This window comes from Cyprinodon variegatus, unplaced genomic scaffold (assembly GCF_000732505.1).
Source record: "Cyprinodon variegatus isolate N-32 unplaced genomic scaffold, C_variegatus-1.0 Scaffold726, whole genome shotgun sequence".
Taxonomy (NCBI): Eukaryota; Metazoa; Chordata; class Actinopteri; order Cyprinodontiformes; family Cyprinodontidae; genus Cyprinodon; species Cyprinodon variegatus.
Window position 1 is genome coordinate 110,544 of NW_015151179.1, and position 21,013 is coordinate 131,556.

Consider the following 21,013-nt stretch of genomic DNA (forward strand, 5'->3'; position numbering starts at 1 on the left):
AGGAGGAGGGGAGTTTAAGACATAGATGTTTAAGGAAAGCAGAGGATCAACAACATGTTTACTCATATTGCATGGCTGTTGAGAACCCAAATGCAGAGCTGATGATACAGGGCACATGGATAATTAATATGATGTTAATAATAATAAACAATTTATTTAAAGAAACAAACAATGTTATTGTATGAGAAATACAGGAAATAGAACCATTATGACAGCAACAGAAGTATCCAGCAATGAAGAAAACTGTCCCACCGTGCCAGTTAACCATGGGTGGTGTATGGTGTGGCCTTTCTCTTATGGTTGAGTGATGTGCAGTGAACAGGGTCATTTGTTAGTGGTCACTAGTCCATTACAGTGCAACAAATAAGACAAACAACCCTTCTCTAACACATCTAATCTAAGAGAAATTTAGAAAAACCAATGCACCTAACAGTAATGTCTTTGAAATTTCGGAGGAAGCCAGAATACCTATTGAAAGTCATAGATGCACCAAGATGCTACTGTGTGGCCCATGAGGAAACCAGGATGCCTAGGTAATGATGTTTAGTTGTATAAAAAAAAAAAGGTGAGAATGGTCAGATCAATGTGGACCAGCAAGTAAAGAATAAAAGAAAAGAAATGAGGGAAAGTGACAAACACAGAATCAACACAGAAGGAGGTGATGCATACAAAACATCTAATGAAGAAAACAAAGAATAACAATAAAATGAAAATCCAAACTAAAAAAGACAAAAAAAAAGAATAAAAATAAAGAAGCTGAACTAAGGGGATGAACCAAAATAAAAAGACTTAAATGGCAGAAATAGGTAACTCTTAATGTTTCAAACACAAAAGCAAGTTCAAAGACAAAATTAAATGACCATGAATCATGACATGTAAAATACAGCTTTACTATGCTTGTATAAGGCTGACTGTTCTGCATCCTAAAAACAAACCTGAAAGATTAGTTGTCCAGCATTGAGGCAATGATTACTTCACATTTCCTATAGAGTTCAGGTGTTTTCTGCCCTCTTTATTCTTGTTTTTTAACTGAAATGCTGTATGACCTGCCATAATAGGATATGATGTGATACAACAACGAAATCAAGCTTATTTTTCTCTTTAGGGTTTATCTGCTGTGGAGAAGAGTATGTCAACTCTTCAACCTCTCTCTGCTGTGTTGACAACGATGGAGCTGCCACAATTCACCCCTCTGGTAATGCCACAGTGACACTGCAGTGCTGTGGGTCAAAGGTCATACATCTGGATGAAGAATGCTGCAATGGGATCGGTTTCGACCCCCAACGGCATGTCTGTGCTGATCAGGCCACAGCTGGACTGCTGATACCGGTATGTTTCAAGTTTTTGGTCAACTCTTTCTCAAAACAGATTCTTTTTTTCTACTATCGCCGTGCGCTCAACTCTTCAAAAAGATTTTGCAACAACGGATGATTTTGTTTAGAACTTGCTTGCTTTGCTGATAGAAACAGTAAGTATTTGCTGTTTGACTTTAAGCAAATAACTTATCTCTGCCTCCATCAGTTAAGTGCACATCAACCCAGATAGATCTGGTTTTATCTGTGCCCTGGTCCTTATTGTTACACCAGGAGTCGGATAATGTGTCATCCAGCATTTCTTGCCTGGTGTCATTTGGTTGTTCTGTATTTCTATTCAGTATGAGAGGGATCATCTCATACACATTCCTTCACAAACAAACACACTCCCCTCCCACAAAGACAGCTGAAAGCTCTCGTTAGCTCTAAAAATGCCATTAAGGTCCATGTAAAGCAAACACTTCCATAACGACATATAATAGATGTGTATGCCTTTGTAGAAGAGAAAAACCTGATGTTAAATATATATTTTTTTACTGATGCTAATACATTTTTCTGACCTCTTGATCATTCTTGGTTTCTCTCCATCCTGTGAGCAGCACCAGTGTTTTCAGGGCGCTGTCTGTCCTGTGGCTGCTGCAGCTACAGCTTATTGTGGCTCCTGCAACCTTGATCCTTCTTTAACTGCCTGCACTTGGGTCCTGAATGCACATCCAGACCCCAACACATCATCCATGACACAAGTGTCATTCATCAGCCCCACGCTGGAAACCCTCACTACGCTGCCAGAACATGCAAACAGAAGTAAAACCATAACATCTGACAGAAAGAATCACACGAATACTGAGCACCCAGAGGCAGGCGGAAATCTGTGCCCTTCACATGAGGAGGTGGTCTACAGCGGTGACGCCAGTGCTCACACATTTACAGGTAAATAAATCGAAGTTTGTGTTATTCTTGGTAATATAACAAACAAATAAACGTAAAGAAACACTAACTTTTGGATGCCAGGAGATGCTTTACCTGTAGAGTCCAGATTTAGTCCTTCTGAAGACCACTATGACACCACATTATCAAAAAATCTCCCTCTTTCAGAATCTAATAGCAAATGACTGATTGAGAAGTCATGGAGTTACTTTTAATTTGAAAGCAACACTCAGATCCAAATTATCCAATGAGCCACATCTCTTTTGTTGCCTAACAACAACTTTTAGCTTAGTTAGCTCTCTGTTTAAGAGGAGCTCATTGGTGCTCTGGGACACATGACTCATTCAGTGACGGATCCAACCCTCTGAATTTACTAAATGTATATTGACCTTGAAATCCTTTAGAATATGTAAAATTAAGCTAATACTTGGGTTGAAAGTTACAGTGTTGCTTTTAACTCATACTTAAAAAAAAGGTAAAGCATTTCTCCAGTTTTAGGTCCTCCTCAGTTTCAATCAGGTTTTTATTATATCATATTCCCATCCAATCTGACCAGTGTTCCTGGAAATGCCAAAGAGAGCATCTCCACTGCATATCCTCAGCATCTTTCGTCATGTAGATAGTTTTCTTAATAACATGTTACTTCATTTTTTGTTTTTTTGGAAGTTTTAGTCTCATCATAGCAAAATACCCTCTAACACCGAAGTACAAGGCAACTTTCTTGTCTCCTAAAGAACCTTCCCTTCTTAACAAAAAGTCTTCTTCAGTCCAGTTATAGACGCGGCAGCACGCTCCAGCTCCTTCTACATACATGTCTGCAGTCGCTTTCAAAATATATCTTTCTGTTTAGGAAAGATGCAACAGGAGCAGAGATGAAAGCCTCAAAAATAATACAAAATTTGGATTTTAAAAAGCAGAACTACTGAAGATTAACTGAAAACAAATGAAAATATGTTAGAACCTAAACATAAAGCAAGACTAACTATCTATTTTGATAAGCTGTGAATCAGTTAATGGAATAAAGATAGAAGAGAACAAGGGTCTTGTGTCAATTACTGTTTATAAATTGTAATATCTTATATGTGAGTCAATTAAGTTATTAAGCTTTGGAGAATTCGTATTTATCAACACTATAATGAATACATTGATCACATGAAACTAAGAGCTTGCTCTCAACACTAGCAAAATGAAGAAGGCAGAATATTTCCTCTCTAAACATAATATCAGAGGTACTATGGGATATGATCCAAGTATATTCTTGCTTTAATATAGTAGAGTTCAAGCCCACAACTAAATCCAACTGAAGAAAACTACTTCTGACTGAACATTAGAAATGATTCCAGTATGTTGATCTTGATACACCCCAAAACATGTTCAGCTGTAACTGCAGAGCAAGGTGGTACAAAAAAATATTTGTTCAGGGTGAACACAGAAGTACAAGACACCTTTCAGATTTTTATTTTCAAAAAAATTAAAGGTAATGCAGAATAAATGTAAAAAAGAGCAGAACTCAGATGTATTCTAAGGCTTTAGAAGTCAATGGTTGAGTTTGTTCACTGCTTAAACAAGTGGATTTCCACAGAGAGCAGCAGCCCCATATATAATGGTTTCATGCACATGCTATTATACTCTTAAAACAGCTGTTGCAGTGCGAGGTAATCGGCAGCTCATCGTCTCTGTGTGTAGTTAAAGCAAGATGGGCATTTAGATGCTGTTTCAAAATTATCCACTGTTTATTAGCCCAAAGGGAATAAGTTCATGTGTCTGCGGTTTATTACATCTGGACCATGCATATATTCTTCAGTTTGTTGTCCAATGCTGTTTTCTAAGAATTAAAGGTGGTCAGAATTACTTATTCAGTTTTTTTATGTAATTGTTTAACATTTTGTGTGTTTTGTAATTCAGTTGGTTACCATTTCAGTGTCTACGTATGGGCTATGATTACTTGGTGTGTGTGGCATGGGGCGGTTAGGATAAGACTTTCAGTGTGGTGCTGTGACACCATCTGGGCAAAGGCACATAAAGCTGTCGCCACCCACCATACACCAGATGTTTCTCATGCACACACACACAGTCATGGACACTTACACACAGAGTATCATGATATACAAAGATCAAACCCCGACAGCTTTGTATTTACAGTATGAGCCATAAAAATGTACTGCTTTGTCAACACTCCACCTATATTCATAAAAGTTCATAATCAAAAAAAGTAGGTTGATTTTTCTTTTAACAAACATGTTTAATGATTTATTTGCATCTGCGTTCTTTGTGCTTTGCTACGTACGGTAAGTTATGACTGCGGTAAAGACAAGAGCCCCAAACTGGCAATTTAAACCGAGCCAGTTACAGCAGCAGTCCCTTTACACTCCTAAAGGCAATGCCCATGTTTGTGTGCAAGTGCATTTGTATGTATATATGGTCCTGTAGCGTAACACCTCATCACCAGAAGGGTTGTAACAATCCAAGCATCAGGGGACTGCTGCCATATCCTCATGTTTACAGCTTCTCAACAGTGGAATACTTGTATGATATCTTTTAGTTTGCATTATGATAGTAAAGAGTTTGAAAAAAAAAAAACAGATTTTTTTGGCAAACACATTTCCTTTGTGTTCGATTAAAGGTTCATATTCAATAATAAAAGGGAGAGGTTAAAAATGATTTGAAGTTTTCTACTGCCCTTTCTGCATATGCTCTTCTAGCGGGGAATAATCGGTTTGTTATTTTGCTGCAGTGTGGCACAATAATGAGGGAGTGACAATTAGATAGAGCTTTTCTGACAGCTTTATATTTATGCTACTCTGTTGTATTTCGAAAAATGTAATATAAATTATGTAAATATTTTCAACATGCCAAGACGTATATAGTAACTTATTATATTTACTTTGTTACAGTGCTGATATTTTGTTTGAATTGAGATTTTTTATTTTATTCCATTACATTCAGGACATAACAGTTGTACTTTTATATATTGGTTTTAAAAAATGACAAATTTTTTTCAATGTGTTATTTTTAAATTATTTATAATAACAGAATTTGTTTTTGTTGAATTATGGCGATTAAGCTCAACAGAAATTTTCATCCGTTTTACTTTTTTAGAGGGATGGTAAAATCATTTATACCACTAAATTTCATTCAAAATATTGTCGTTAATGCTGATAATCACAAGTTGTAAACCATATTGCATTATTGATGATAAAGTGTGTTGAGTTTTTTTGTTTTGCTTTTAATTTTGACATAATGTACCTGATTTCAATTTGGGTTTTTTTAGATGGAGCGCATTCATTTTTTAGTATTCTTACAGAAAGCCCTTTTAGTTAGGCAGACAGCACAGATATGGATGCATGCATACTACACCATGACTTTTGTGAGCAGTATTGTTAGAACGCTTTCTTAAGGCTAAACTAGGTTTTCAACTAATTTTACCTCCTCTGTTTTTACCTAAGTCAAGGGAACAGATCAACAGGAAAAAAACTGTCATACTTCTTTTTATGTACAGAAATATTTTACACTTTTACTTTCCAATAACTGTGTCAATTTGTGAGATGATTAATCTTTTTGAAGCATTCGTACCTGTAGGTACAGCACTGATCCAATGATTGATTCAGAGACAAGTGAACCATTCTATTCATGGCTGTTCACACATTATATCAGAATTCAGCTGGAATTATCTACTTTAAAAAAATTTATAAAAAAATATTTACTGAAGCATTATTAATAAAGTATTTTTTAATTGAATTGAATGTATTTTTAAATAAGCATGGCACTGTATGATGCAGTCAGTTGCTGACAGCACCATCAGCAGGTCAGTTGATGTCCGTGTTAAGCTGCTAGTGAGTTCCGTTATCTGCAGTTGATTCGTTTTTGCACATTTACACGGTTCAGATTTAATTAAACTGAATTACCACAATTATTTCAACTCTAGTAAACCTGGCTGTGAAGCCTCAGACTTGGTATCAGAGGAGTAATAAAACATGTTATTTGTGACCTTAGAGAATAAAGTTTCACAACAATAAAATAGCTTTCCTATCAAAAATCCAACTCATTATAATAAAAAAAAAAACTTTTCACCAGATAATACTATAAACAAATAAAACAATAAACTTCTGCATACAAAAGTCTACATTTAGTTTACTGTAAACTGACATGTTGTAAACATGTAAAAATATACAAAAATGTACTGTTCATTGTTTTTGTTAATATGCAAGTGAATTAGATGGAGGGTGCATTAGTTCTGAAAACCCACTGTTTAGATTTTTTTTGTTCGAATGTATTAAATCTTGGAGGACCTTGAGTTTTAAGTAAAATTTCTGACAAGCATACTGCTGTGTTGATATTTGAAAAAAGGTTACCTAAGGCAAAGTAGGTGCAGATTTGTCTAATCTGCTGAGCTTGGTGACTGTAATGAGTTATGCATTTATGTATTTAGTTTCCTTTCGAAATTCAATCTGGTGCAGAAATAAGGCCTATGGCGTATGGAAGACAGCAGCAAAATATAGAGAAGATTGCATTTTGATATGAATTTTCTCCAAATTTAAATTTCAGTGATTGATAGATTTATATGTTTTATAGAATGCTGGATGGCTACTTACAAAAGAGGATCTCATAATTTCAATTAGTAGTAAATGTCCCAGGACAGATTGAAAGCCAAACTAATGCATATTAAGTGATCTAATGCGCCTTCTGAAAGTGATGAGTCAACTTCAATCCCATTTGATTGTGTTCAAAATACCATTCTTGCTGGTTAAAATCATAAATGAAGTTAGCACCAGGTCTAAGTAGTTCTATCGAGGTGTAACAACAAACAGTATTTTTTATGGAAAAAATTTATTTGCAGTAATGCAATCAGACTCATCCTTTTTTTTTATTTAGACACTGATCTGGAGCCCTTTACAACTTATGCGTATCGAGTGATGGGCTGGAACAGCTTTGGCCCAGGTTCCAGTGATGTTACCACAGTGACAACCAGTGAAGACAAGCCATGGGGAGTGGCCCCACCCCGCTGGAGTTGCCTAAGTGAACGAGATGATATCATCCAACTGCAATGGGAAGCTCCTGCAAGGCCTAATGGTTTGTGTGCCCATTTACATGATTTCCAGATTTTCGTTCTTAAAAAAGTTTGTGAACGTCTGTGAAAAAGCTTTTTCAATATTTGCTGCAGAGTTATTTTTTATATCTATATGTGGGTGCACTCTAATCATGAAACTACTATTTTTTCTTTTATTAGGCATTATAACCCATTATGTTGTGCTGCGAGATGGACAAGAACGTTACCGTGGAGATGAGAATACTTTCACTGATGTGGGAGGGATCAGGCCGTATCAGGAGTTCTTCTACCAGTTGAGGGCCTGTAACCATGCTGGCTGTACTGAGAGCACAAAGGTAAGATAGAAATTATTTATCAAATCTCTAAAAACAGTGGTTTCATATTTTAATTAATACAATGAATTAAAGTAAAATATTACAAGAAAATAATGTGCAGGAAAGATATGGATTCAAAAAACCAGCCTCTCATGCACCTGTTCATTGCTGGCCAATAATAAACAACATCTTGCTTCTCTTTTTTGGACTAGTGGCTGTCATAAAAGTATCCATAGCACAAAATCTTTGGTAATAATATGAAATTATGTGTTAATTTTTTAGTATTCGATTTAAATAAGGTTTTGGTATTAAATGTTTAACATGTGTTGTAATAAACTGACAACTTTGGATAATGAGAATTGATTAAAACAATGCATGACATGCTTTTATTCCCTTAAAGGTTTAAATAAAAAAGAAATGTCAAAAGAAGGAAGTTTACAGTAATAAGCAGTAATAAGCATCACCAGTATATCTTTGATGTTTTTAGTGCAGAAACCGTTACTGCTACACCAGAACCTAAAAAGCAGCAAAAAAGATGTTTCCCATCTAAGTCTGAGGTGTTCATCTGCAGAAACATATTACTTAGCCTTATATTTGATCTTCCACTCTAAGCAGGGCTCAGAATTTGCTGAGCCTTGCAGATGTTTGCGATAGTGGACATAATACATCCAGAAATAACTCCCTTTTGCTATCTATCCAGTTTTAGCTGAGCCACTTCAACACAACAATTAATTTCATTGGCTGGGCATTGATGAAACCTGTCTTACAATCCTGGTGAATTTGTTTATGAAAAAGGAGGAATCATACATATAATTAAATTGTGCAGATGGTAAAACATTTTATTTTGACTTCAAGCAAATGATTTATTAATATTGGATAAATTATTGTACAACATTAACAAACTATGTACCCTGGGCACAGATGAATTGTAGACATTGTCAATAGGGGAATCTTATTGTTTAATAAACAAAGAAGTGGATCACCACAACTTGGTGGACATTTTGTAGTTTTGAACAATTAATGACACCAAAATAAAAGTATAGGGATATGTTTATTATTCTAAATCAACATTTATCATCATTGTGATGCATAGCATTGCTTTAGAAAGGTGATTACATCAAAAAGTAAATTACACTGTATCGGGTTATGACTGTTCATTCCGGAAGCCAACATTCCAGATTTTTATAATTTCAGTAATTTAATGTTTTTTTTTGTTGTTGTTGTTTTTCTAGTGTTTTTTTGTGTTGATCTGGTCTTGCTTTGTTTTGGTGGACACTAAGTTCCAGAAACAAGTTACCCATTAGAAAGTTTTTTTTGATTTTCCTTGTAATTACAGAAATATCCCTTTCCATAAGATTTTTTATTTATCTTGTGTTTTATGAAAATCAGAGATTAAAAAAAATTGCTACATTCACACCGGACGTGCTTTGAGCAGCAAAAAAAGGGCCTGCTGCTTCATTTTTTATGCTGGTCCACATTAAGATCTGACGTGACTCTAAATCATCTTTGAGGTTCCTGAAGCATGTCCAGCAAACTTTGTACAGATGCGTCTGATGGTTCTGCTGCTCCTGTGTTCAATGGCAGAGAGCAGCTTTGCTATATTTACTGTGATCAGTGGGTAAAAAGGAGTTTTAATATATTTTTATGCGAGAAAGTCCAGCTGAAAAGATTGTCTGTGCAGTCAGTTAAAAATATTATTTCACTGTCGGAACCACGCAGATCCCCGAATACTGACGGTGCTCTGTCACTGGAAATCCCCAGCAGCAGCTGCCTTAGGCCTGGTCACCTCTTGGGGCTTTTCCCTTATTGTTCATGGCGGCTGGAAGTAGATTTTAGCATTTTTCATGTACGTGGTACTAACTGCAGGCACCAGAATAATAAAAGCAAACATATTTTCCTGGCAGGTTTCGACAGTTTATGTTACTTTAAGCATTAATAAACTGTTTCAGAGGAGTGATCATAACGCTCTGAATCAGTAGCACTGTGTCTGTCTCCCTGCCAGCTCCCAGATCAGCTTCTCTGATTAGTTGATGCGGCGCGTCGATTAGCAGAAATTCAATCTTTCCAACTCCAGCATCTGCTGCTTGTGAAGTGCGTAACGCTCCTCAGATGCTCAGAAGCTCATGATGCACTGCTTCAGCTGTTCAAGACATGCTGCAGGACTTTTTGATGCGTCTCAACCATTGACTTTGCATTTAAAACGTCTGAATCTGCTGCCCAAAGCGCGTCTCATGTGAACGTTGCGTTACTCTTCATAAAAGTCCCCAGCCTCGCTGTTTCACGTAACTGCATATATTGCTTAAAAATGTAAACAAGCATTAAAGAAAGGAAAGGTGCATTTGTTTAAATGTATTTAAAAAAAAAAAAACTAATTTGTTAAGTTTTGTGTGATTAAGAATTCAGACTTGTGGCATGCCTTGTTTTTCTCATAAGTGGTATTTCCCTCTTTCCATTTAGAAAAACAATAAAATGCAGTGGCACAGAGAATAATTCGGTAATGGGACAGCTGCTGATATAGACTGTTTTACAAGTCCTGATGATTTTTATCTCATTAAAGCTCATGACATACATACTACTTTGAAACCTATATTGCGAACAAGGTCCTTTTAGAGTTACAGTCACATTAAATTCAGACAGATACATTATTATATGCTTGTAAAGCTTATTTGTCCAGTGAGGTTACATGTCATCCAGGAGGAGTGAAAGCTGCAATTGACTGGGCTTCCTTAGTGGAAAAAATTTAATCAATTGGAATAATAAACTGAACTGACACCAAATTAGCAATTATCTGGTTTGCATGGTTGATACCTCAAAGGTAAAACTAGCAGTCAAATCATTCTTGGAAAGCGGTTCTCTGACTTCTTGAAAATATTTCCTTTTTTAAAGTTCTCAAAGTGAAGGTTCTGTTTAAAAAAACTTAATCAGCATTTACTTTCATAGCCCAGACACAGTGCCCCCCACTCCAGTCTCACAAATACAAGCATATGGTCACACAAACAACCCTGCACACTCTCCCGGTAGTGGATGGAAGAGGAGGAGTGAGTTGAATTAGTTTGTACAACGGTGAAAATTGGCCAAACAGTCCCAATTATGGGATAACTTGAACTAACCTAATACACCACTGCAATTACCTGGCATCAGCTGCCTCTCACATAGACACACACTCTCACTGGTGCCTGCAAACAAACACAGACACTCACAAGCACACACCTACTGTGACAACAGAAGGTGCTGATCTAATATGGTTGGTCACTTATAGCGCGAGGAAGAGCGATTGGTCCTTCTGTGTCTCACAATCCTTTTGCCCTGTTCTCTCTGCCATTTGTCTCCTGTCGCTCGCCTGATCTAAGAGTCACGGATCCCAGTTTCTCTCAACAGTTATCTGCTTACTTTCTTAACCTCTTTCATCTTCAACACCATCACGCTATCTAAACAGCTGCCTTGCTTTCACCATCTAGTCTGTTTTATCTGGGTCTTTGTGTTCACATTTGTTAATTAATTATCTATACTTTGTAATGTGATTCGTATTATATTATCTTTTAAAAGCTGTAACTTACCACATCTGATCAGTTTGGTTCACAGTTATTTTTTATTTCAGTATTGCACATCAAAAAGTGAAACTGCAGTGGATATTAGATATTTACTATTAAGGACAAATTTATGTATTTGAATTTTTAAATGTTTTTTATTTAACCAATAGGTTTTTTTACTGTTTGATCTATAAAAAAAATATAATTGTATACGTTATAGAATAGATGTATATATAGAAAACCATTTTACTTGCTTTCAAATAATCAGTAAAAACATATTTGGCATTATCAGTATGTGTTCACTCATGTTTAAATTATTTTTCAAAAATTGTCGTATTTGCCTAGTTTGTGTGCACACAGCAGAAAAAAATGCTCAAACTTTTTTCTTTCTTCTTTTGATATTAATAATATTAATATGTAAGAGCATATATATCCATGTACAGCTGTTTTCTACCAAGAAAAAGAGACATGCTGGTTATTAATGTAGGTATGCTTTTTATATAGCTAGAAACAATAATATGTAGCTCTCTGTAGGCTGACATGAAGCATTCTTTGGTGCTGACCTGAAGGTAAAATTCTGAACAATTTGTGCCCAGGATTGGTGGGGTCTGCAAAGATTGAAGCTGCCATTTTGCTGGCACTAGAGCTATACAAGTCCAGCTGGCTTTGTGGATTAATGTTTTTCTCATACATACAAGCTAAGAATTGAAGCAAACAGTCTATGGAAATATTTTGTAGCTGTCTGTTGGACACACCACCATTGCCCTTCACTACACCTGTGGAGACAACACTGGTTTATATTCATCTATTATGGCAGTTTCGGTACACTGCCCTCCTACCTAGGTTGTAGTTTGTCTCTTGCCAACAATAGTCACTCCTCACTGTCCCAAGGTTCTTCACAGATCTGGGCTTAACGTCTTTTTTTCATTGCTACCCATTGAGCAATAGATAATACTCAAATGTCTCTGAAGCTTTAAAATATTTAAACAATATAAATAGCTGCTTGTGTCATTTTGGTTCATAGTTTTTTTTTTTGACCCACATGCAGAATCACACAGAGAACCAGTGAGTTGTAAGATTTACAAACAAGCAAGAAGAATCTGGAGGCAGAGAACTTTAAGGTGAACTTTCTGGTTGGTCTGAGGGGAGAAAGCAGACTGATCAGGAAGGAGCTTGTTGGTGACAACTGATGACCGATTGATTGAATTGCTTACTTGAGAGATGAAGGGGAGGTGGCATGGGTCTGTAGAGGTTTAATTCAGCAGGCCTTGCAGACTGAACCCCAGAGGTCCAGGAAAATGTGAGTGAGATCCAAGAGAGAGATGGTATTTGCAAGAGGGGGCCGGTAGGAGATGAAGACTGAGAACTGCTAAAGAAAGGAAAGAGCTTTTCCATGAAGTTTAGAGACCAACTGAGAAACACTGGTTGCCTGGAACAGAGTCCACATTAAAAGAGATTCACAAGAAAGATATTCCTGGTTTAGGTATTTGGCTGGAATACCATCAGGGGTAATCATTTGGTGACGAGAGATGATCCTTCACCTCCATATATACACACTAGTTATCTTGATTGCGAAACATTCTCAGTTTTGCAACAACAAGGGTCGGCCCAGCCACAAGCAAAGATCCTCTCTGTGACAGGAACCTCACTCACACCAGAAAAACAGCAGCACCCCAGAGACCCTAACAGCTTGAGTGTAAATGTTATTCTTGAGCTAAACTGTAAATTGTTATTGTATTCCAACCCGTAATGGGTTAGAATGGGCTAGACATTATAGTGATATTGTCTAAGGTCCTATCGGAATAAAAATGGGTTGAATTTGCCTCTCAGTACAGCCTAGCAGCTTTATATTCCAGTATTCTCTCCCAAAATTCCAATATTTTTGTTTTATTCAAGAGCTATGCTCTAATCAAATCACATGTTGTGCTTTTTTATTTCCTTACCTTTGAGTAAAGTCTTGACTGACATTTAAACTTCTACTACACTGAAACCTTCCTGAGAGATACCGCGTTTTCTTCAGTCTTCTTTAGCTCTGTCTGCCTTTCCACTTTTGCTGTTTGCTTCTCTTCTTCCTCTTCTTCTTCTCTGTACTTGAATGCATATACTCACATCTACCTGTGTGTGTTTATCTTTGTGCCCGTGTTTTTATGTCTCCTTAGTTGTTGTAGCAGCGATCTAATTGCATAGCATTGTGTGGGACAGCTGCTGGAAGTGCTAGTGACAGTCTATTACGGCAGGATATCCCTGTTGCCTTTAGCAGCAGATTGCCCTCCGACTCTGAGATCCCTGCATTTCTCACCTCTACCACCAAGCCCTACAGATACAACACAAGGAATTTACAATTGATACTAAGCAATTGTATCTTGTAAAACAAGAGTTGAAATTTCTAACAGTTTATCTTTTTATTATAATAAAGTTGCAAATAAAGTAATTGAGCTATATTAACATAAAATAAAGTAGTTGGTGGCCTGTGCTTTTAAAATCTATTTTAGTTTGTTAGCCGCGGTTCAGTTGCACAACCAACAGGTGATGATATGAGGTTGAACTTTATCTCACACGCTATGTTCTATGGGCGTGATCTGCAGAATGTTTGTGCATCATGAAAATGTGTTTTTGTGTGAAGCAGATCTTCTAAGAAGGTGCAAATTGTTTGTGTTTGCAGTTCAGCAGACAGTTTGTGCAAACCTTATTTTGCATGTTTCCCCATCTTTACTCCGTCAAGGAGCATATGGTTTTAGGAGAGTCTGTGTCGGTCTTTCTGTCTGTGTACAGGATAACTTGAAAAATTATGATCGAATTTAACTTTTTTACCAGTGGTGAACCTCATGTGAAGAAACAATCCATTACATGTTGGTAATGATCCAGATTGTAATCCTGATTCTTTTTTTAAGGTTTCGGTAACCTTGTGACATAATGATTTATGGAGGAAACAAGCAATTCCCTCTCTGAACCAGAGGGTGGCAACAGTGACTATTGACAGCTTCAGAATTGGACTCCAAAAGTCATGATTTAGACGTGTGAGTTTTAGCTATAGTTTTAGGTCACAATATGAGGACAAATTTGCTGCTTGGTGGAGGACTGAGCTCTCTGAGTGCTTTTCTAGCTTACCAATGGCAAAAGGTGCTTATTTCTCCCTTCAATGTTTCTTAACAGGCTCTGCAAGAAGCATGGTTAGTTATCATTTAATTATTATAGGCCTACCTTGTTTTGCGAGGAAAAGGCGGAGAGAAATCCAGCTGTTTAGGGCATAAACGATCCAATCTCACTGAAGCTCCTTATTGGGGATAGGGGGGTCAATAAGTAGACAAGGACAGCTTTCTCATTTTGATCGTTTATTCACACTTATCTTTTTTATTTTTTATTTTGTTTTAAGCACTTGATAGTGATCATTATAATAATTATTGTCATTATTACCTCCAACTACTTGGCTTAGAACTGAATCTACTCATTTTAAAGTGGCAGGCCCTAACCCAATATTAAACCCAGCTATTAAAGAGATTTCCTCTTTTATTTACCCAGTACATTTTTAAAATGTATTTTAAATAAAATAAATGTAAATCCCTTTATTGTCACGCAATGGGGAAATTCGTTCTCTGCATGTAACCCATCCCCTTGGGGAGCAGTGGGCTGCCACTGTGTGGCACCCGGGCAATCAGGGATTAAGCGTTTTGCTCAAAACCCAGGGTGGAGGCTGTGGGGATTGACCTGGTACTTGCAGCCCTCTCAGAACACAAGTGCACAGCTCTAACCCACTAGGCCAACACTCATCATTGAACCATTTTTTGTAACATTGTTTGTTATGTTTAGGTGGTGGCAGTGACAGCACAGGGGGTTCCAGAGGATGTAGAGCCTCCGGTGGTAACAGCTGTTAGCTCCACCTCTCTCCACATCAACTGGTCTGTGCCTTCTCGTCCAAATGGAGTCATCCAGAGGTACCACCTGAATCAGACTGGAGTCGGAACCATAGTCACACACAGTGGTGGACGTAAAAATTATACTGTGACGGGTAAGAAATGAATCAGTCTCTTGCCGTTTTCCATTTGTTTAATTTTGTACTTGACTTTTTTGTACATTTTTCCATAAACAACTACTTTCTTTAAGTGTTATCATAATATCTCTTCTCTTCTGAATGTCTTACTCCATAATTTTTTACTTTCTTGTAGGATTTGTTCTCTCAAAATCTTTCTTTAGATCTCTTTCCTTTCACTTACATTTTAACACTTGTTCCTCTCCTCATCTCCCTTTTTGATCCTTCTTCTTTCTTTCCTTTTTTAATGTAACGTTATTTGCTATTTTGTTTCTATAAATGAATAGTCCTTTAAAATGTTGAAATATGTTTGAATAAAGCACAGTGGAAACAGTTAAAATGCTTGGGTTAACTTAAAGATTTGAGGTCTGTGACAGCCAATTAAATCTGTTTTCTAACAATCTGAAAGCAGTAAACCCCCCAACCCCTACGCTATGATCTTTTGAAACATGAATTAAACAAACTAAAACGTTCAGTGCTCTAGGTCTGATTTGCTTATCCCCACTTTTTTCTTAATTTTAAATGTACAAAGGTGGAAATTTTTGGAGCATAAATTCAGCGGCATTTACACGCTTCACAGCTTTTTATTCTGCTCCATCTTGGATTCAGACCAGGTTTCAGCTTTGCCAGTATCCAACTGCCTATTCCCATGGTGTCTGTGGTTGGCTTGTATGGCCAGGGGTTGTGAGCATGTGTTTGTATGTGTAGGCATGAGGCAAAGCAAACAATGCCAAATAGAGATGGTAATGTGCCGCTGTAATACTGTACCAGGCCCAAGTGCCAGAGTAAGCAACCAGTGTGTGTGTGTATGTGCAATTTCTATATCCTCCAGTGAGACAGTGGAAAAGCAAACATTTAGCCAATACCACTTCTGAGACTGTCCCTCTTCCTCTTTTATCTCTTCCTTTCTTTAAAACTATCTGCTTTTGAGCTCTGTGTCACAACATATGCTTCTTTGAGGAATGCTCTATTTTTTTTTCAAATGTTAGTTATGGTAAAGCAGAATATTAGATTGATTTATTTATGTTAGGGTCTAATAATAATAATATGGTCTTCATCCTGCGTAAATTATATAAACTATATTAATCTTCATAAACCAATGAGTTTCATTATTGATAAAAAGGTAAATCAGTGTCATTTACCAAATTTCAATCCAAACAACTCACTGTACCTTCAGATGAGATTATGATTTTATTATTTTTAAATAATTAAGATTTCAGTGCATTTAAGATTAACAATAACTCGGATCAACACTAATGTCCCTCCATAGATGATCCACTTGGTCCTGCCTTTCTTTTGTTAAGCTTGTCATGAAACAGGACAGAAGGACCCATTATTCAAGGCGAGGCAGACAGTGAGAAAATTCAAAAGGTTTATTTAAAAAATAACAGACTCTGTCGGACTGTAGATCTGCAGCAGCTTGAGTGGGCCGGGGGACCGCCTGTAACCACGATAATCTGACAGAAGATTATCCATGTGAGTCACTTACCTGGATTAACAGTTCAGTCCAACTCCTTAGAGCGAGGTAGGATCCAGCCGATGGACTGCCATCAAGATGCAGCAGGAGCCACCCAGAGTGAACCAGGTGCTGCAGCCCCAGTGAACGAGCATGAATCTGAGCCAGGTCAGGGAAATAGTTCAGAACAGGTAGGTTCAGAGATCTAGGAGTCCTTAGCCTAGTCAGGGGTACCGATCACAACAGGAACAGGCAGGTTCATGGTTCCAAGAGTCCAACAGAGAGTTCAGACAGAACGTTCAGATGGGAACAGGAAAGGGCAGTAGTTGAGAGGCAGAACAAGGCATGTTAGGGGAAACTATGGTACGTTACAGCTAGCTCCCTCCACTGAGCCAAAGCTGGAGCAGGGCATGTTCAGTGGAAAAGAGCCAGAAAATTATCAGGAAAACTACGGCAATACTAAAAACCCCTCACCACTGGCCTCCTAGAATGAGAACATCAAAATCAGCAACACAATAATCCAACAAAAAATTCTGAAACAATGTCAATGATCATGCCCCGATAGCTGTGCTAAGCTCTATATAAAGCACCATGAGCAGGTAGATAATATGAGTGATAATTGGTCACTGGGCAGAGGTGAGTGAAACGGGCAAATATTAAGTTCCCAGTGCTATGATCATGACAAACCTGTCCCTCTCCTAGACTGAGCTTTTACTGCAGCTAGCTGCATGTCCTCTCCTTCATATTAGAGGCCTTAGAACTCTTTCAGAGCTTATATGCTTTGCTTTGTTTCTCTAATAGATGAAGCCAAAAAAAAAAATAGATTATACTGCCATTGACTTTTTGCTTTTCTTTAACCATGAAAGAACTCCTGGATTAGTGTTTTGTTATTTCATGTTTATGCTCTATCTTCTGAACCCCAGTCATTACATGGCAGAAGGCTTTGCACTGAGCCTTTTTTTTTTAAAGTTAAATTGAGTTTTCCTTTCCACTGTCCCCACATGCTTGCTTGGATTGATACATTGATGCATTGTACAGTTCTTTCTTTTATAAAAAAAATTTAAATGATAAACTGAACGTAATTCCATTGTGTCATTACTAACATAAATTTAGTGTCTGTACATGACTTGGAATATATCTTTTTGACTGGATTGAATTCATATTTATTATCTTTAATGAATAAAGATCCTGAAAAAGGTACAATTCAATTATTCTTTTGTCAAGCTGAGGAAACTCAGAAAAAGATCTGCAAATTGCTACTACTACTAATTAAAATAAAAAAGTTATAAGGCGATTAAACATCAAAATAGTTAAAGTTTATGGCCAAAATGAAATCATGACATCTATTTTAATTCGAGGAGGATGGGGAAAAACCACAAACTAATGATTTTTTAAAGACCAAACTGGCAGAGTAAAAATAAAACTAATTCTTGGTTGCAAACCTGTAAGCGTGCCAGAGATTAAAGAGACAGATTAAGATTAAAATTTACAGGACAGAAAACCATATTCCTAACAAAAGGTTTAAAACCATAAAAAAGTCTAAAGAACTATTATCAAAAAACTTGAGCAGGTTAAAAAATGCCTGGTTTCATGGAACCAGAGTTTAAAAAATCAAAGGGGGGAGAGGAAAACACATTTAAAAGCAAAAAGTGAACTGTAGGATACATTTCAAAAGTGAGCAAAGGAGAAACAGGCAAGGAAGGGAGATAAAAAGATGGATGAATGAATCTAAGTGTTTTCAATGAAATATGAACAGAAATAATTGCTGTTCTATTCCCTCATCCTTAATGTTTAATATGCCATTTTTCATCTTCCTCTGCATCTCTCCAGTGGTTTTCTGGCAGAGACAGATGCTCAGAGAGCTCTCATCCACACACTTATTTAAACAATTGAAAGTGCAGGAATTAACTTGTATTAGCAGAGAAAATTCTGATATCAAGATGCTCATTTAGATCTTGTTTAAAGTTTATTGAATCCGGTAATAAAAATGACATACAAAAGATGCTACCTGATTGAATATTCTAAAAAAAAAAAGTCACAAAATGTTGTATCATGTCAGTGCTAGGGAAATGGGACACTGTGTTCTTGAAGCTTTTTTTTATTTACATTTAAATTCTGTTCATTTTCTTAAACACTCGTGGGTTTTTCTCAAAATAATTGAGAAAAAAACAGACAAGTGTTAGTGTTGTTGACCATTTTACAGTTTATCCACTCATTGCCCTAGGAAACAGACTAATGGCTTTTTTAACAGTTCTAAAAAGTGACACTGCATAGAGGGAATTAAGCACTACTGCACAGCAACACCCCATGTGAATCAATATTAAGTATTGCTATCATTAGCTCCCAATGAAATATTGCCTGCAATTATATAGATTATGGCATTAATCATGTGTTTAATTGGTCTTTTGTAGGCTCGTTATTAATTCAGAACAGCAGGGAATTGAGTATGTTCTTTTATTTATTAATGCATCTCCACGATACCCCCAGACTCTCACTTGTTAAATATAGAGGCATCTACACAAGAAAAGAGAAAAAGTAAAATAAAATAAAAAAGTGGTAATTTTGATCCTGTCTCTTTTTAGAAAAATGCTCAATTTTGTAGGTTGTAAGAAACTTGTACCTACATACAATATCCAATATAGGCCTATTTGAACAGATACTGGTTTTCTTTAGGCCTATGCTGTGCAGTTTTTTTTTTGGATTCAGGAATTTTTAAAATCTGAATCAACTATATGACATTATTATTGTGTGGCTTTCACTGTTTGATGTCCATATTTTGTTATGTTAAGGCTAAAAATATAAAAATGCCTGATTGAGTGAGAGATACTACACTAAAGGTTACTGAATTCTAAGATATTAAATGTATGTGGGTAACTTCACATGAGCTATATAATACAATTTTTTCAGTTTTTTTTAAACTATAAATAAACAAGCTAGAAAAAAAATAAAATTAAGCTGTCAAAGACAAAGATGGGTATAGTATAATCTGGGTATATATAGGGTCAGAGGCTAACATACAGTGATTATAGGCATGATTTCAATAGTAATGCTTGACTTTTGCATTCTGTTAGTTAACTAGCAAAGACCACATGACAGATACAAAATCAAAGGAAGGGGCTGAGAGGAGAAACTAATATGGACTGATAATGGATCATTTAGGCCTGCTGGAAGGCTTGGAAGCAGGACCCTCAGCGTTTCTCAGTCTTTTTCCTTAAGCCCGCTGAGGACCACGCAGGTGGAACCTGCAACTAAAAGGAGATGATGGATAATAAGGAAAAGGAATGAGGGTGTTTAGGCGAAAGGGAGGAAAAGGGTATTGAGAGTGGGGTTGAAAGAACATCATGGATTTTGAAGGAAGGGAGAACTGGTTATGAGTAGATTGCTGAGTGACAAGAGATGTGATTAAGGGATGGCCCTGCGTCTGAATTCAAGTAAACATATTAATTTCACATTCTGATTCTTTTATGTTTTAGATATAAGATTTGGCTTCAACATTTAAATTTCCCAAATCACACATGTTAAAACTTTAACATTGCAGATTAAAATATTCATGTATGCATATATATATATGTTGTTTTAATCGAAAGTTAATATAGTGCTTTATTTGTGTATTATTGGCCTTCATTTAACAGCATGTGCACAGGAAATCAGGTTGAGAGTGAAATTAACTGGCATACATCAAGGTCTAGGGGGCAGGATTCGCACACCGGACAACCTCATCAAGGACTGAATAAGGGCGTCCCAGAGATGGAGGAAGGGTTGGATGAATGAAGATGGGTCGTGCTTCCTACCCCTTCACAATGGCTGCACTGAGTAGAGTTAATTTAGTTTCCCTAAATGGTATGAGGTCTGTAATTTGCGGAGGCCAAACCCTCTAAAACCAGTTAAAATGTTTAGTTTCATTGACCTGTTTGAACGCTTAACAGCATCCAAGTTTCAAAATGTGAACTCACACGAATGGAAAATGCTTAGAATTTTTGTGAACAAGCCTGTTTTAAGGGTGGACCGTGTCAGGAAAAAAAATATTTTTTCCTTTTGTTTCACTGCACTCATGCAAACATGTAGTTGTAGCTTCCTAATGACCATGCCACATTAGCACCACTTAAGCAAAAACTCAATCTGGAAGACTCTTATAAGCTTCAGCTGGACCACCTGCGATGTTTCTCATTCAACTCCAGCCAGTCAATGTTGGGGCCGTACTCCCTCCAAAGCCAATCATCATTCAACATTCCCTTCCTTTAGCTTCTGGCCTTTCCTCCCTCTCAGGCTATTCTCAGTCCCACTCAAACTCCGTCTTATTCCACCACCAGTGTCCAGGCCCACAGGGGGAAGACTACTCTAACCCTTTTCCTAGGTTGCTCATATAAGCAAATGTTGATTCGTAGCATCAAAGTCTTCT

The 21,013-nt window shown here is 36.9% G+C and overlaps 1 protein-coding gene across 1 annotated transcript in view; it reads left to right on the forward strand.

Moving 5' to 3' along the window:
- The window catches only part of LOC107097822 (usherin-like), a 173,697-nt gene that overhangs the window by 91,241 nt on the left and 61,443 nt on the right, over positions 1-21,013 (forward strand). Inside the window, exons 32-36 of the mRNA XM_015395130.1 lie at positions 1,106-1,329; positions 1,913-2,243; positions 7,113-7,310; positions 7,468-7,622; positions 14,939-15,137. Of these exons, the coding sequence (XP_015250616.1) occupies positions 1,106-1,329; positions 1,913-2,243; positions 7,113-7,310; positions 7,468-7,622; positions 14,939-15,137 (1,107 nt within the window). The remainder of the gene's footprint in view (positions 1-1,105; positions 1,330-1,912; positions 2,244-7,112; positions 7,311-7,467; positions 7,623-14,938; positions 15,138-21,013) is intronic.